Here is a 15,144-nt window from a genome sequence, read left to right as displayed (position 1 = left end):
AGATAACGAAAAAAAGATTGACTCGTTCTCGAGTCAAGAACCGGTTGCATTCTTCTAGTATTATGCGTGCATTTTTCTTTTAATATAATTTCTGAACATTATAAAATAAATTTAATGTTAAATTAATAATTTTCATTTCCGGAAAAAGAAAATAGGCGTAACTTCTGTAATGAAAAATGTCATTAAATCAGGAGTCTGTTTTCAGCATTTAAACATCAAAATCATGATGCCCTTTAATAATATAATTGAACATAGCTACAATTAGGTTTATGCATGAATGAAGAAAATAAGGTTACATCCCAGGAGCTCTACAAGAATTTTATGAAGTGAATGGAGACAAGGAATTATAAAGAAAAGAAAGTGGAAAACAACACAGGTAAGACAAATAAAGTAATTATTTTCATTTATGTATTAAACTGTTTATTTGTGCTATACAAATAAACTTGTTTTGTATAAACTGTTGGTAAGCCGACAAGAAAAGTTATTTAGGACATATATTTTAGATATTGCATTTCAGACTGCTATACTACAAGCAGTTAACGGTCATCCAGAGATTTCCTCAGACACTGACTTGAGTTTTCCCTTTTGTTTGGTCAAAAAGGTATTTATTCTTTTATATTATTAGACATTATAGCTACCGTAACTACTATTTATCTTATAATGCTTACATTTGATGAAGTTTACCTTTTTAAACCTTTGCTGAAGTTGTCCCGCGCAGCTGCTGAGGTTAGGCTATGTGAAAATTTTCTAAGCCAGCGTTTCTCAAACTTTTTCAGCCCAAGGACCACTTTATCTCCCATTTTTTTTCTGAGGACCACCTAACAGAATCCCACTCTAACACGCCCCCAAAAACCAACAAAATAGGAAGGATAAGCTACATTTACGTTTAATATGCGACTGTTTCAAGTCAAAAACTAATTATTCAAACACAAATGCAATGATATGATCAGAAATTATTATATTAATTTTTATTTAATTTGAAAAAGTAAACGCGAAATGAGTTGCAGCTTAATATGAACAACAAACTGCACATGTGAAAAAAAAGACCTGCAATTAAACACTGTAACAGCCTAGGTCCCACTTAATGCCATTCCATTAGTTTAAAACTGAGGTGGTGGGTATATGAAGTCTATGGTTGTAACTATGGTAACAATAAAATGCTGAAAAGAATGTTCCCCTTAATGTCCATTATCACTGAAATTACTGGGATTTTACACATGAAACAAAACTAGAACATTACAAAACTAATAGATCTGTGGATTTTAGATTTTGAGATTTCCATATAAAACTTTAACGTGAATATTAATGAGATGGGTGGTGCTGCTTATCACACATCAGTTTCTGAATGTCTGGCTCCAAAGAGGAGAGTTTTAGGTCATTTTTTTCGCGGACCACTAGGGGGCGATGGCGGACCACTAGTTAATTCACTTTAAGAATTACTGTTCTAAGCTAACATTAGCTTGAAAAGCTGAAATGATTAAACGTATATAATACTTAAATTTGGACCGCTTGGTCTAATTCCAAACTGTCAACAGTCTTAACAAATCTTTTGTCAATGGATTAATGATAGTCCTAGACACATAAAATCATAACACTATTGAATGTGTTCATTTTGTTGTTTTAGGTTAGAAGACAATGGGAAAAATTGCCTGAAAAATAGCCTAAAACCAGAAACGATTAAATTAAACCTGCACGATTTAGCTAAATCCTTGAAACTCTAAAGAATGGACTGATTAATAAAACATCCTCACATTTAAACTCAAGTTCTCTCATTATAATCAGCAAAATGCACACAATTTAAAAAAAGAGCTTCAATAATTGACAACTTCTGTGATTTTAAAGGGAGCTTTCTTTACTTGCTTTCATATAATTTAAGTAAAAAATGTATTAAAATTATTAAGGCACATGCATGACAGGGAGGAACCCTCTCGATCACTTGAATTTTTTTCCTGATAATTAAATAAATAAAAATTGGGGTGTCTCACATACATAAAAAATATATCTACAGAAAGCTTGAAATGTCTTTCAAACGAATCAATTCAAAACTAAAGCATTATGTAATCTGTGAAGGTTGCATTTCTCTCTGTGGAGAGAGTCAGCACTGGGAATTTCATCTTGCAGTCGACAAGAAAACATTTTTTTATTAATAAATAATTAAAAGGTCTCCTTTTTCACAATTATTAAGCTACTTCTGCCTGTGCTTTGTGACAAACTTAATGCATGTGCTTGAGCGCAGAATATATTAAGACTCATTATGGATTGTAGATGTAAATTTAATATAAATCTGCGATTAGTTGAATAATGACAAATGAACAATTAGTAGCTAGAAAAATCTTACGTGGGGGCAGACCAATTAAATACCCTCAAGAGATCTCTGTCCAGGATTCTAAATTATTTTATATGCGTTTGCATAAACTCTTCTTTCAGAATGGTCTGGAATGGAGAGATACCTTAACACAGATTTTTCCTCTGAAACACAAAAATGAAAATGTAAATAACATTTCTATTTTATCTTTTGAGAATGGCCAACCCTTCTCTGCAGATACCATTGCTTCTGGTTTGTGCATTGTAAATACAAACAATAATAATAATAATAATAATAATAATAATAATAATAACTACAATTAAAAGTTAGTGAACTAACTTTGATGTTGGCTTGGCCATCGTGGCCATGGGGCAAAAGAGCCACAGTACTTGTGTGCCCAACATTCTTGAGTTGCCCCACTGCAAAAAACAATAAATAAATAATACCATAAAAAAATACACCTGCAACAGTCTTTTTCCATGGTCCCTTGCTGTTTTTTGTTTTTTTTTAATAAAAAGCCTAGGCTATGATAACAGTTACGACAGGGTTGTCTAGCTGAATGCGAAATAAGTCATGCAAAAACCTCTCCTAAATACCATTCAATTTGATCTTATTTTAATAGTACTGACAACATGTTTTAAGTTATCACACATTACTGAAAAATTAAAGAAGGGACACTATAGTATACTTCGGCGAGTCAAGAGCTAAACAAAGAGTCCTGTTTCATTACAAAATACTGTAACTTTTATAAACTTTATACTATCACCACAACATTTTAATTAATATTTATTAAAAAATAAATATTTCATAAAACTGAAACTTAAATATATTATTTCTATAGGCTATACAAAACAGAAAAGAAAAAAGACTAAATAATAAGGCTGAATAAGCTGATCTATAGCATGTTAAATGGTGGTTGCCTGTCTATGAATGGTACACCCCTCTAAGCTCACAGAAGTGGTTTGACCTAAGTCCTCAGCAGCCAATGACATTGACCTGTTCAAACTGATTTTTAACGCGTACTTCATGTGTGAAATACACGTTAAATACGCACTGATTTTTCACGTGTAAAAAACACGTATTTAACGCATTAAATACGTGTTGTCTACACGTGAAATACATGTATTTAACGTGTTGATGCGTAAAAATTTACGTGTATTTGACCCTCTTGGCCTTCCATACACATTAGATATAATGAAGGGAGACGTGAAAAAAGGACATTGCGTTGTTTTGATATGGATTACTTTATCACAGAATATTTGTTCGGCAGCACTTGTTTAGTTTAAAAGTAGACATGTCAAGCTTTCTATAGATATATCTCTCATGTCTCTTCGTTTAATATTCATGGAGTTACAGTTCATTTTAATGACGTTTTTGTAAATGAAGATCAGCACAGACAAAGGCAGCAGACAGCACACCTTGTTTGTTATCTTTATTTTATAAGTAGAGATGTTCCGATACCCTTTTTCTCTTCCCGATACCGATTCCGATACCTGGGCTCAGGGTATCGGCCGATACCGAGTACTGATCCGATACCTGGGTGTATATCTGTATATACAGCTGTATATACTACTAGCCCTGTGTAAATTGCTAGAATTTTTTTATGGTGTGCTTCAGACAGATCCCTCAATAAAACATGAACAAATACATGGTGAACTACTGTATTTATTACAGTATTTTTATTATCTAACATGAATTTGACAGTATTATTTATTTTCTTATGCAAAAAAGAACTTCAAATGCAGCCAAAAATCTAACACCGCAAACTAAAAAAGGTATTTAAGTTTTACAATATAACTGTATAAAAAAACTGCAACAAATAAGTCTAGGAATATAAAAAAAGATCTATTAATCAGATAATCTCTAACAAGTAAAAAACAAGCAACCATCTAGGCATAATTATTATTATTATAGAGATGTATTATTATTACTGTAGGCTACAACAGTAGCTTTATATATTGTCAATTTACTCATGTAAACCAAACATTTATTTTAATGGGCTGCCATGAAGATCTTTGAGTGTCTGTGTTTATGATATGACAGTATTCTCAAATGAAACGGTAAATTCTCATGAAGTGACGGTTTATGCGTTCGTGTCCTCATGACACACAGCAGAGACTACAAAACAGCGAGCTCTCGCGCATCTGTGCCAGTCACCCACAGAGATGTAGATTTTGCGGGAGTAATATTTAAATAGTATTTTGCAGTTTAATATTCACAGACACTAGTATATATTCGGCTACTGTCTGGAGCCCTGCGTTTTGACTTACACGGAAGCGACTGAACGCAGTTGCCGGTACTGAATATACTCGAGAGTCTGTAACTACCGGTACTACAGAGACATACTGCTAACCACTGATCTATAATATAGTAGCGGCTTCACTGTCTTTTGGCAGTTTAGAATGTGATGAGTGATCCAGTCATATATAGATAAGGGCTGCTAACGCGTTTTCATTTCTTCTTCGCTGCTCTAAACAGGGGTTGCTTGTGGCAACACAGCACAACTTCCTGTGTTTTCAATGCATTTTGAGCAGCGAAGAAGAACCGTGCAGCGGTTAGGCAAAGCTTGCGGTCATAACTAGGTCTTTTTTAAGAAAATGGTATCGGATCGGTATATGGGTTCATGTACTCGCCGATGCCGATGCCAGAATTTGTTGTGGTATCGGAGATATTTCCGATACTAGTATCGGAATCGGAACAACTCTATTTATAAGTGCACAAAGTTTTGTTGTATTTATGTTTGTATCCAAAAAAAGTAGACCCTTTACAGATTCGATTGATGCATTGCTCTTATCTGTACCATTAAAACTGAAAGTGTAATTTAAGTAATTTTTGGGGTTATCAGGAGAAAATGACTCAAAACGCGTATATGCGTTAATCGACTCCACAGTTAAAAGGCTGTCGTGACTTTTTTTCCTTCCAGTATTCAAAAAGCTGTATCACGCTGTCAAATTGTATTTCATTTTGCACACATAAACATCTCAAAAACACCTGAATTCCGCTCTTGTTGTGTTCTAATGGTTGGATTAGTGCATTTGCTGTGATATTATTTTTGGAAGCTCTTAAAAAATGCTGATGAAGCGCTCATTTCTCTCTCATCTTTCTCTCTGTTCTTTGGCCAGAGACATAATTTATTAATGAGATCTGACCCGGTAATAATAACATACAGTATTGTTCAAAATAATAGCAGTACAATGTGACTAACCAGAATAATCAAGGTTTTTAGTATATTTTTTATTGCTACGTGGCAAACAAGTTACCAGTAGGTTCAGTAGATTGTCAGAAAACAAACAAGAGCCAGCATTCATGATATGCACGCTCTTAAGGCTGTGCAATTGGGCAATTAGTTGAAAGGGGTGTGTTCAAAAAAATAGCAGTGTCTACCTTTGACTGTACAAACTCAAAACTATTTTGTACAAACATTTTTTTTTTTCTGGGATTTAGCAATCCTGTGAATCACTAAACTAATATTTAGTTGTATGACCACAGTTTTTTAAAACTGCTTGACATCTGTGTGGCATGGAGTCAACCAACTTGTGGCACCTCTCAGCTGTTATTCCACTCCATGATTCTTTATCAACATTCCACAATTCATTCACATTTCTTGGTTTTGCTTCAGAAACAGCATTTTTGATATCACCCCACAAGTTCTCAATTGGATTAAGGTCTGGAGATTGGGCTGGCCACTCCATAACATTCATTTTGTTGGTTTGGAACCAAGACTTTGCCCGTTTACTAGTGTGTTTTGGGTCATTGTCTTGTTGAAACAACCATTTCAAGGGCATGTCCTCTTCAGCATAGGGCAACATGACCTCTTCAAGTATTTTAACATATGCAAACTGATCCATGATCCCTGGTATGCGATAAATAGGCCCAACACCATAGTAGGAGAAACATGCCCATATCATGATGCTTGCACCTCCATGCTTCACTGTCTTCACTGTGTACTGTGGCTTGAATTCAGAGTTTGGGGGTCGTCTCACAAACTGCCTGTGGCCCTTGGACCCAAAAAGAACAATTTTACTCTCATCAGTCCACAAAATGTTCCTCCATTTCTCTTTAGGCCAGTTGATGTGTTCTTTGGCAAATTGTAACCTCTTCTGCACATGCCTTTTTTTTAACAGAGGGACTTTGCGGGGGATTCTTGAAAATAGATTAGCTTCACACAGACGTCTTCTAACTGTCACAGTACTTACAGGTAACTCCAGACTGTCTTTGATCATCCTGGAGGTGATCATTGGCTGAGCCTTTGCCATTCTGGTTATTCTTCTATCCATTTTGATGGTTGTCTTCCGTTTTCTTCCACGTTTCTCTGGTTTTGCTCTCCATTTTAAGGCATTGGAGATCATTTTAGCTGAACAGCCTATCATTTTTTGCACCTCTTTATAGGTTTTCCCCTCTCTAATCAACTTTTTAATCAAAGTACGCTGTTCTTCTGAACAATGTCTTGAACGACCCATTTTCCTCAGCTTTCAAATGCATGTTCAACAAGTGTTGGCTTCATCCTTAAATAGGGGCCACCTGATTCACACCTGTTTCTTCACAAAATTGATGACCTCAGTGATTGAATGCCACACTGCTATTTTTTTGAACACACCCCTTTCAACTAATTGCCCAATTGCACAGCCTTAAGAGCGTGCATATCATGAATGCTGGGTCTCATTTGTTTTCTGAGAATCTACTGAACCTACTGGTAACTTGTTTGCCACGTAGCAATATAAAAATATACGAAAAACCTTGATTATTCTGGTTAGTCACATTGTACTGCTATTATTTTGAACAATACTGTATGTTGGTTTAGCTTGTCAGTGTGAATGAAATGTGTAGCCTATTTATTTGTCCGATCTCGCCGCGAAACGCAGCTGTCATGTGACTTTTTTTCCTTCGCGGTGTCAAATATTGCATTTTGCACACATACACGACTCAAAAACCCCTGGATTTTGCTCTTGTTGTGTTCTAATGGGTGGATTGTGTGCATTCAGAGTAATATTGTATTTTAAGAAGCTCTTAAAAAAATATAAATGACTTATATAAACATATAGGCTATATTTCACACTTTAAAAATTACTGTTTAGATGAAACAAAAGAAAATTAATGCAACAGTTAGCTTTTTTTAGGGCAACTTCCTCTGAAATTAAGTTAATAAACTATATTGCGCTATACAGTAGTAAACATTTGAAGTGGATCAAAACCTTTCTTCAACATTATGACGAGGCAATTGTTCTACTTTGGAACATTGAACTTGCTTTGCAAGTTTGAAACCCTTTATAAGACACTGTCCATATGAAAGAGCAAGAAATTCACACCTTTATATCAAGCTCCACAAGGTACACAAAACTACCCCAAAAGCCTCAGCCCCCTCCAGCTGAACTGAACTCTGACTGTTTTTTGGCTGTGAGGAACGGTGTGTTTGTTACTGGGTTAAGACATGCCTGCACTCACAGCAGCCTTTCTCTTTTTACTCATTATTACTCGCAGGCCATATAATTATTATCACTAGACCAAAATATTAATAAATTATCAAATAACATAGGTGTTTGTGGAAGGCTTCAAGACCAAGTGGAATCCTTCATCAGCTGCTCCCGCTTCACAGCGACTCGTGCTAACTGACCCAACATTTAGCAAGGCAGGAAAACATTCAGTCTGCCTGAAGAAAGAGTATTTCATTGTAAGTTAATGCTGTTAAATAGAGAGTTGGCAGGCAGATAAAGGCCTATATTATTCAAAATATATTATCATTACAAATATTTGGACCGTTCCTTATTCTGTACCTTCTTAAAGAATAAACACTTATTTTCTAGAATAATAAACATAAATAGAGAATAAGAGCAATAATCTCAATTAGCCATTATTTTCCATTTCTGATGTTAATTGGCAACTAATGATGATGTTATTATCTTTTGACTCCCCAGACAGTGGCATCTTGCTCAAAAAAGGGAAAAAATTTGGTTTCAGTATAATACAATGCTATATTATAATGTCATTGTTGTTTCACTTCATCATTTAATCTCCATTTACAAACCAACATTTTAAAATTACATTCCATTCCCATTGCATTCCTTTTTGCGCCACCTGGCGGTAGTTTTGCTAATGATTTTAATGCGACTGATTTGCAGTTGACGCTGCGGCCCTGTGGCGGCGGAACTTGTGGTGGTATTAACCATTTTGGTTGTCTACCTACTTTACTTTTTTCTCCATTAAATTGATGAAATCCCACCAAAGTGCGCTGCATTCATTCATCTCTAAAAGACATATCAGTTAATCGCAATCTCTCATATATCAGTTATCATCAACAAAAATATGTGTAATGAATCTACATTTTCCCCTTACTTCAAACGAATGCTTAGTTTGTGGTTCATTATTATCCTATAATTATTAATAACGAAACAGGCTAAAACAGTGGGATGACATTCTCTTATATTAAACTTTGAACTTTTATTAACAGTATGAATAAGGAAAATGTTTTATCTGTATTGTAACAGAAAAATTTAAAAGACTTTGGATTTCCCCTTTCTTTAAAACTATAGTAATTTGTGGTTCATTATTAGACTATTAATTAAAACATAATTCGATCACAAGTGCAGTATGGAGTACCTCAAGGCTCAGTACTAGGGCCGCTACTCTTCACGGTTTATATGTTACCCTTGGGAGATATCATCAGGAAACATGGTGTTAGCTTTCACTGTTATGCTGATGATACTCAGCTCTATATTTCTTCGCGGCCCGGTGAAACACACCAATTTGTAAAAATAATGGAATGCATAGTCGATATAAAAAACTGGATGACGAGTAATTTCTTACTGCTAAATTCAGAAAAAAAACAGGTGTTAATTATATGACCTAAAAACTCTTGCATGTATTAACATACAGTATTGTTCAAAATAATAGCAGTACAATGTGACTAACCAGAATAATCAAGGTTTTTCGTATATTTTTTTATTGTTACGTGGCAAACAAGTTACCAGTAGGTTCAGTAGATTCTCAGAAAACAAATGAGACCCAGCATTCATGATATGCACGCTCTTAAGGCTGTGCAATTGGGCAATTAGTTGAATTAGTTGAAAGGGGTGTGTTCAAAAAAATAGCAGTGTGGCATTCAATCACTGAGGTCATCAATTTTGTGAAGAAACAGGTGTGAATCAGGTGGCCCCTATTTAAGGATGAAGCCAACACTTGTTGAACATGCATTTGAAAGCTGAGGAAAATGGGTCGTTCAAGACATTGTTCAGAAGAACAGCGTACTTTGATTAAAAAGTTGATTAGAGAGGGGAAAACCTATAAAGAGGTGCAAAAAATGATAGGCTGTTCAGCTAAAATGATCTCCAATGCCTTAAAATGGAGAGCAAAACCAGAGAGACGTGGAAGAAAACGGAAGACAACCATCAAAATGGATAGAAGAATAACCAGAATGGCAAAGGCTCAGCCAATGATCACCTCCAGGATGATCAAAGACAGTCTGGAGTTACCTGTAAGTACTGTGACAGTTAGAAGACGTCTGTGTGAAGCTAATCTATTTTCAAGAATCCCCCGCAAAGTCCCTCTGTTAAAAAAAAGGCATGTGCAGAAGAGGTTACAATTTGCCAAAGAACACATCAACTGGCCTAAAGAGAAATGGAGGAACATTTTGTGGACTGATGAGAGTAAAATTGTTCTTTTTGGGTCCAAGGGCCACAGGCAGTTTGTGAGACGACCCCCAAACTCTGAATTCAAGCCACAGTACACAGTGAAGACAGTGAAGCATGGAGGTGCAAGCATCATGATATGGGCATGTTTCTCCTACTATGGTGTTGGGCCTATTTATCGCATACCAGGGATCATGGATCAGTTTGCATATGTTAAAATACTTGAAGAGGTCATGTTGCCCTATGCTGAAGAGGACATGCCCTTGAAATGGTTGTTTCAACAAGACAATGACCCAAAACACACTAGTAAACGGGCAAAGTCTTGGTTCCAAACCAACAAAATGAATGTTATGGAGTGGCCAGCCCAATCTCCAGACCTTAATCCAATTGAGAACTTGTGGGGTGATATCAAAAATGCTGTTTCTGAAGCAAAACCAAGAAATGTGAATGAATTGTGGAATGTTGTTAAAGAATCATGGAGTGGAATAACAGCTGAGAGGTGCCACAAGTTGGTTGACTCCATGCCACACAGATGTCAAGCAGTTTTAAAAAACTGTGGTCATACAACTAAATATTAGTTTAGTGATTCACAGGATTGCTAAATCCCAGAAAAAAAAAATGTTTGTACAAAATAGTTTTGAGTTTGTACAGTCAAAGGTAGACACTGCTATTTTTTTGAACACACCCCTTTCAACTAATTGCCCAATTGCACAGCCTTAAGAGCGTGCATATCATGAATGCTGGCTCTTGTTTGTTTTCTGACAATCTACTGAACCTACTGGTAACTTGTTTGCCACGTAGCAATAAAAAAATATACTAAAAACCTTGATTATTCTGGTTAGTCACATTGTACTGCTATTATTTTGAACAATACTGTAGAACACTAAGACTTGATGGCTGCTCTATCACCTAGGTGTGCTATTTGATAGAAATCTTTCCTTAGAAAGCCACGTTTCTAGCATTTGTAAAACTGCATTTTTCCATCACAAAAATATATCTAAATTATGGCCTATGCTCTCAATGTCAAATGCAGACATGTTAATCCATGCATTTATCACCTCAAGGTTCAATTATTGTAATTCTTTATTGAGTGGTTATTCTTCTTTAAAATATTGCTTATTACTTATAAATCCCTGAATGGTTTAGCACCTCAGTATTCAGAGTTTCTGCAGGGTTTAATCAGTAAAATTTAAAACTTTTTAAGACCTTTTTATGACCATTAGCATTTTAATTTATGACCTACACGAATTACGATAGATAACTTCAGTCATTAAAATTCCTTTCAAAAGTCTTTTTTTATTTTTTATTATTGACTTTCATTGAAAGTAACAAGTTTTATTATTTAAAGAGTTATTCTATTATTTCTTAAGATTAAGAAACTGAAGCTTTCGCCTTCTTTTTCTTGAGGATCAAGAACACAGAAACACTTAACAATTGTAACATTGTAAAGTAACATAGTAAATTAACAATTATTTTATGGCATTACTTTCTGTTTGGTCACAGTATTCAACACCCACAGGCAGGGCCGTAGCTGGGGTTTGCGGGGCCCCGCTGAAAGTTGTACAGTGGGCCCTGTTTGAAATGGTTTAATTTGTTTGTTCGTTCATTTTTTTATTTTTGCTATTTACACAATGTTTACGTTTTTTTTTTAAGTTTGTAGGTGTCAAGGGACAGAAACTGAATAATTAAATGTAAAATAGCACTGGATAGTCTTCAATGTAAAAATTGAATATACAATCAAACCAAAATTTATTCAGACACCTTCACATTATTACAGTTTATTTGCTATTGCTTCTAAAATGGTTATAAAATAGGTCAAGAATTTAGAGTTAAACTCTGTCAGAACAAATTCGTCTGGATAATGTCATAACTTTGATAGAAATTTACGTAATGGATTACAATCAACCAAAACTACAGACAACTGTTATTATGACGATATTTACACAACTATCAATACTTTGTTGACCAATTACCAAGCAATGCTTCATTTTGTTCAGACTGTGGTGTGAAAAGGTTGCATTAGCAATTAAAAAAAACACACACATAAGCAATACATTGTGCTTTATAAGGTGCTAAATAATTTTTGTTCCCAATTTTATATATAGTTAGATTTTATCTATCTATTTCACTAGTAGTTCACTGTATGAAGATTTTTTGGGTATTATACCTGGAGTCTGGATAATTTTTGGTGTCTGAATATAGTAGAGATGTGGGGTGATGACATCATTGTTTCACAAAATATATGGATTGGCAGAACACAAAACCCCAAAGGTGTAATTTTCAGATTTATCCACTCTGGGACCTGGTTTAAAAAAAAATTGCCTTTTCACTGCCCCGAATGCCGGATCCGTCCGGACAAAACGCATATACCATACAAAATATTTACATATACAACTAAATGTGTCTCCGCATGTACAGGGCCTTACTTTGTTTTTTTTGTATAACAGATGACTTAATGAAACGCTTCCCAGGTACGTTGCGGTGATGTATTTTCTCTCCATTGTGAATCCTCTCATGTTTTTTCAGATCTCTTGTCTGACTGAATCTCTTATCACAGTGTGAACACTTGTAAGGTTTCTCTCCAGTGTGGATCCTCTCATGTGTTTTCAGATTTGATGAATTACTGAATCTCTTGTCACAGTGTGAACACTTGTAAGGTTTCTCTCCAGTGTGAATCCTCTCATGTCTTTTCAGAGTTGATGAATCACTGAATTTCTTGTCACAGTGTGAACACTTGTAAGGTTTCTCTCCAGTGTGAATCCTCTCATGTGTTTTCAGATGTGATAAATTATTGAATCTCTTGTCACAGTGTGAACACTTACAAGGTTTCTCTCCAGTGTGAATCCTCTCATGTTTTTTCAGATCTCTTGTCTGACAGAATCTCTTGTCACAGTGTGAACACTTGTAAGGTTTATCTCCAGTGTGGATCCTCTCATGTGTTTTCAGATGTGATAAATTATTGAATCTCTTGTCACAGTGTGAACACTTATAAATTTTCTCTTCAGTGTGGAACCTCTTATGTGTTTTCAGACTTAATAAATGATTGAATCTCTTGTCACAATGTGAACACTTGTAAGGTTTATATCCAGTGTGAATCCTCTCATGTGTTTTCAGACCTGATAAATCACTGAATCTCTTGTCACAGTGTGAACACTTGTAAGGTTTATCTCCAGTGTGTATCCTCTCATGTGTTTTCAGACTTGATAAATGATTGAATCTCTTGTCACAATGTGAACACTTGTAAGGTTTCTCTCCAGTGTGGATCCTCTCATGTGTTTTCAGATGTGATAAATGATTGAATCTCTTGTCACAGTGTGAACACTTGTAAGGTTTATCTCCAGTGTGAATCCTCTCATGTGTTTTCAGATGTGATAAATTATTCAATCTCTTGTCACAGTGTGAACACTTGTAAGGTTTCTCTCCAGTGTGAATCCTCTCATGTGTTTTCAGATATGCAGATTGATTGAATCTCTTGTCACAGTGTGAACACTTGTAAGGTTTCTCTCCAGTGTGAATCCTCTCGTGCAGTTTTAATCTGCTTGCTGAACTAAAAGTCTTTTCACACTCAAAGCACATGTACTCTCTTTCACCAGTATGTATTTTCTGATGTTCTTTCAAACTTTGTAGATGCAAAAAACTCTTACCACACAAATTACATGAATGTGGCTTCTTCTTTGCATGAACTTTCAAGTGTTTCTTCAGAAGTGAAGCCCATAAAAACATTTTACTGCATTTATCACATGCATGCTGCTTCTCTTCAGTGTGGATGTTCATGTGATCCTTGAGGTTTGATGATTGTGTGAAACTCTTACCGCACTTGGAAAGTTTTCCGCCAATTTTGACATGATTTTTCTCCTCAACTTCACTTGATTCTTCATTTTCCTTTTTTTCTTCAATGAATTCTGAAATAAAAGTAAAAATTATTTATTTTTGGTATATTGTTAAAAGCTGAGAGAACATCTGTAAATACACAATTTACTTTTCTTGCATTAGATTTACTGTCTTGTCTGCTGTAATGTTACTGTAATGTGTTTTACTAATTTAATAGGGAGACCCGTAAAACATTTTTTAGCATCATTTTTCTTTTCGGTCAGTTTGACCCCAGGGTCTTTAAGCTGTATAAAACAAGAAATATATAAATTTTACTAGGGTTGTGATGGTGGCAGATTTTTACCACTTTACCACCATATATATATATATATATATATATATATATATATATATATATATACATAGAACAAAATTATAAATGCAGCACTTTTGTTTTTGCCACCATTTTTCTTGAGCTGAACTCAATGGATATAAGACTTTACCTGTGTACACAAAAGGCCTATTTCTCTTAAACATTGTCTAAATCTGTGTTAGTGAGCACTTCTCCTCTGCCGAGATAATCCATCCACCTCACAGGTGTGGAATATCAAGATGCTGATCAGACAGCATGAGTTTTGCACTGGTGTGCCTTAGGCTGGCCACAATAAAAGGCCACTCTAAAATGTGCAGATTTACTGTATTCGGGGGGGGGGGGGGGGGGGGCAGTCTGAAAACCAGTCAGAATCTGTGACCAACATTTGCCTCACCCAGTGTAACACATCTCCTTCACATAGTGCTGACCAGGTTGTTGATTGTGGTCTGTGTAATGTTGGTGCACTCCTCTTCAATGGCTGTGCGAAGTTACTGGATATTGTCAGGAATTTGAACAAGTTCCATCCAAAAGATCCATCCAATCCAGAGCATCCCAAACATGCTCAATAGGGGACATCTCCAGTCAGTATGCTGGCCAGTATGTTTTCAGCTTCCAGGAATTGAGTTCAGATCCTTGCAACATGGGGCCGTGCATTATCATGCTGCAACATGAGGTGATGGTCGTGGATGAATGGCACAAAAATGGGCCCCAGAATATCGTCAAGGTATCTTTTTGCATTCAATATTCTATCAATAAAATGCACCTGTGTTCGTTGTCCTTAACATTGGCCTGCACATACCATAACCCCACCGCCACCAACACTTACATCAGCAAACCGCTCAACCACACAATGTCATACATACTATCTGTCATCTCTGCCCTGTACAGTGAAAACCTGGATTTATGTGTAAAGAAAACACCTCTCCAAAGTGCAAGATGCCATCGAATATGAGCATTTTCCCACTCAAGTCTGTTACGATGATGAACTGCAGTCAGGTTGAGACCCAGACAAGGACGACAAGCATGCAGATGAG

The 15,144-nt window shown here is 35.7% G+C and overlaps 1 protein-coding gene across 4 annotated transcripts in view; it reads right to left on the bottom strand.

Annotated features, from left to right (window-relative positions):
* LOC127953363 (zinc finger protein 271-like) overlaps positions 1–15,144 on the bottom strand; it is a 280,227-nt gene that overhangs the window by 5,491 nt on the left and 259,592 nt on the right. For 2 of the 4 annotated variants that reach the window (XM_052552586.1, XM_052552589.1), the window contains exon 3: positions 10,831–12,940. In XM_052552586.1, the coding sequence (XP_052408546.1) occupies positions 12,322–12,940 (619 nt within the window). In that variant the 3' untranslated portion in view covers positions 10,831–12,321. Of the gene's footprint in view, positions 1–10,830; positions 13,830–15,144 lie in introns of those variants that run through there. The other 2 variants (XM_052552587.1, XM_052552588.1) reach the window with 2 other exon arrangements.

The sequence above is a fragment of the Carassius gibelio genome, chromosome B3, assembly GCF_023724105.1.
Source record: "Carassius gibelio isolate Cgi1373 ecotype wild population from Czech Republic chromosome B3, carGib1.2-hapl.c, whole genome shotgun sequence".
NCBI classification, from domain to species: Eukaryota; Metazoa; Chordata; class Actinopteri; order Cypriniformes; family Cyprinidae; genus Carassius; species Carassius gibelio.
This window is presented reverse-complemented; position numbering and strand designations above follow the sequence as displayed.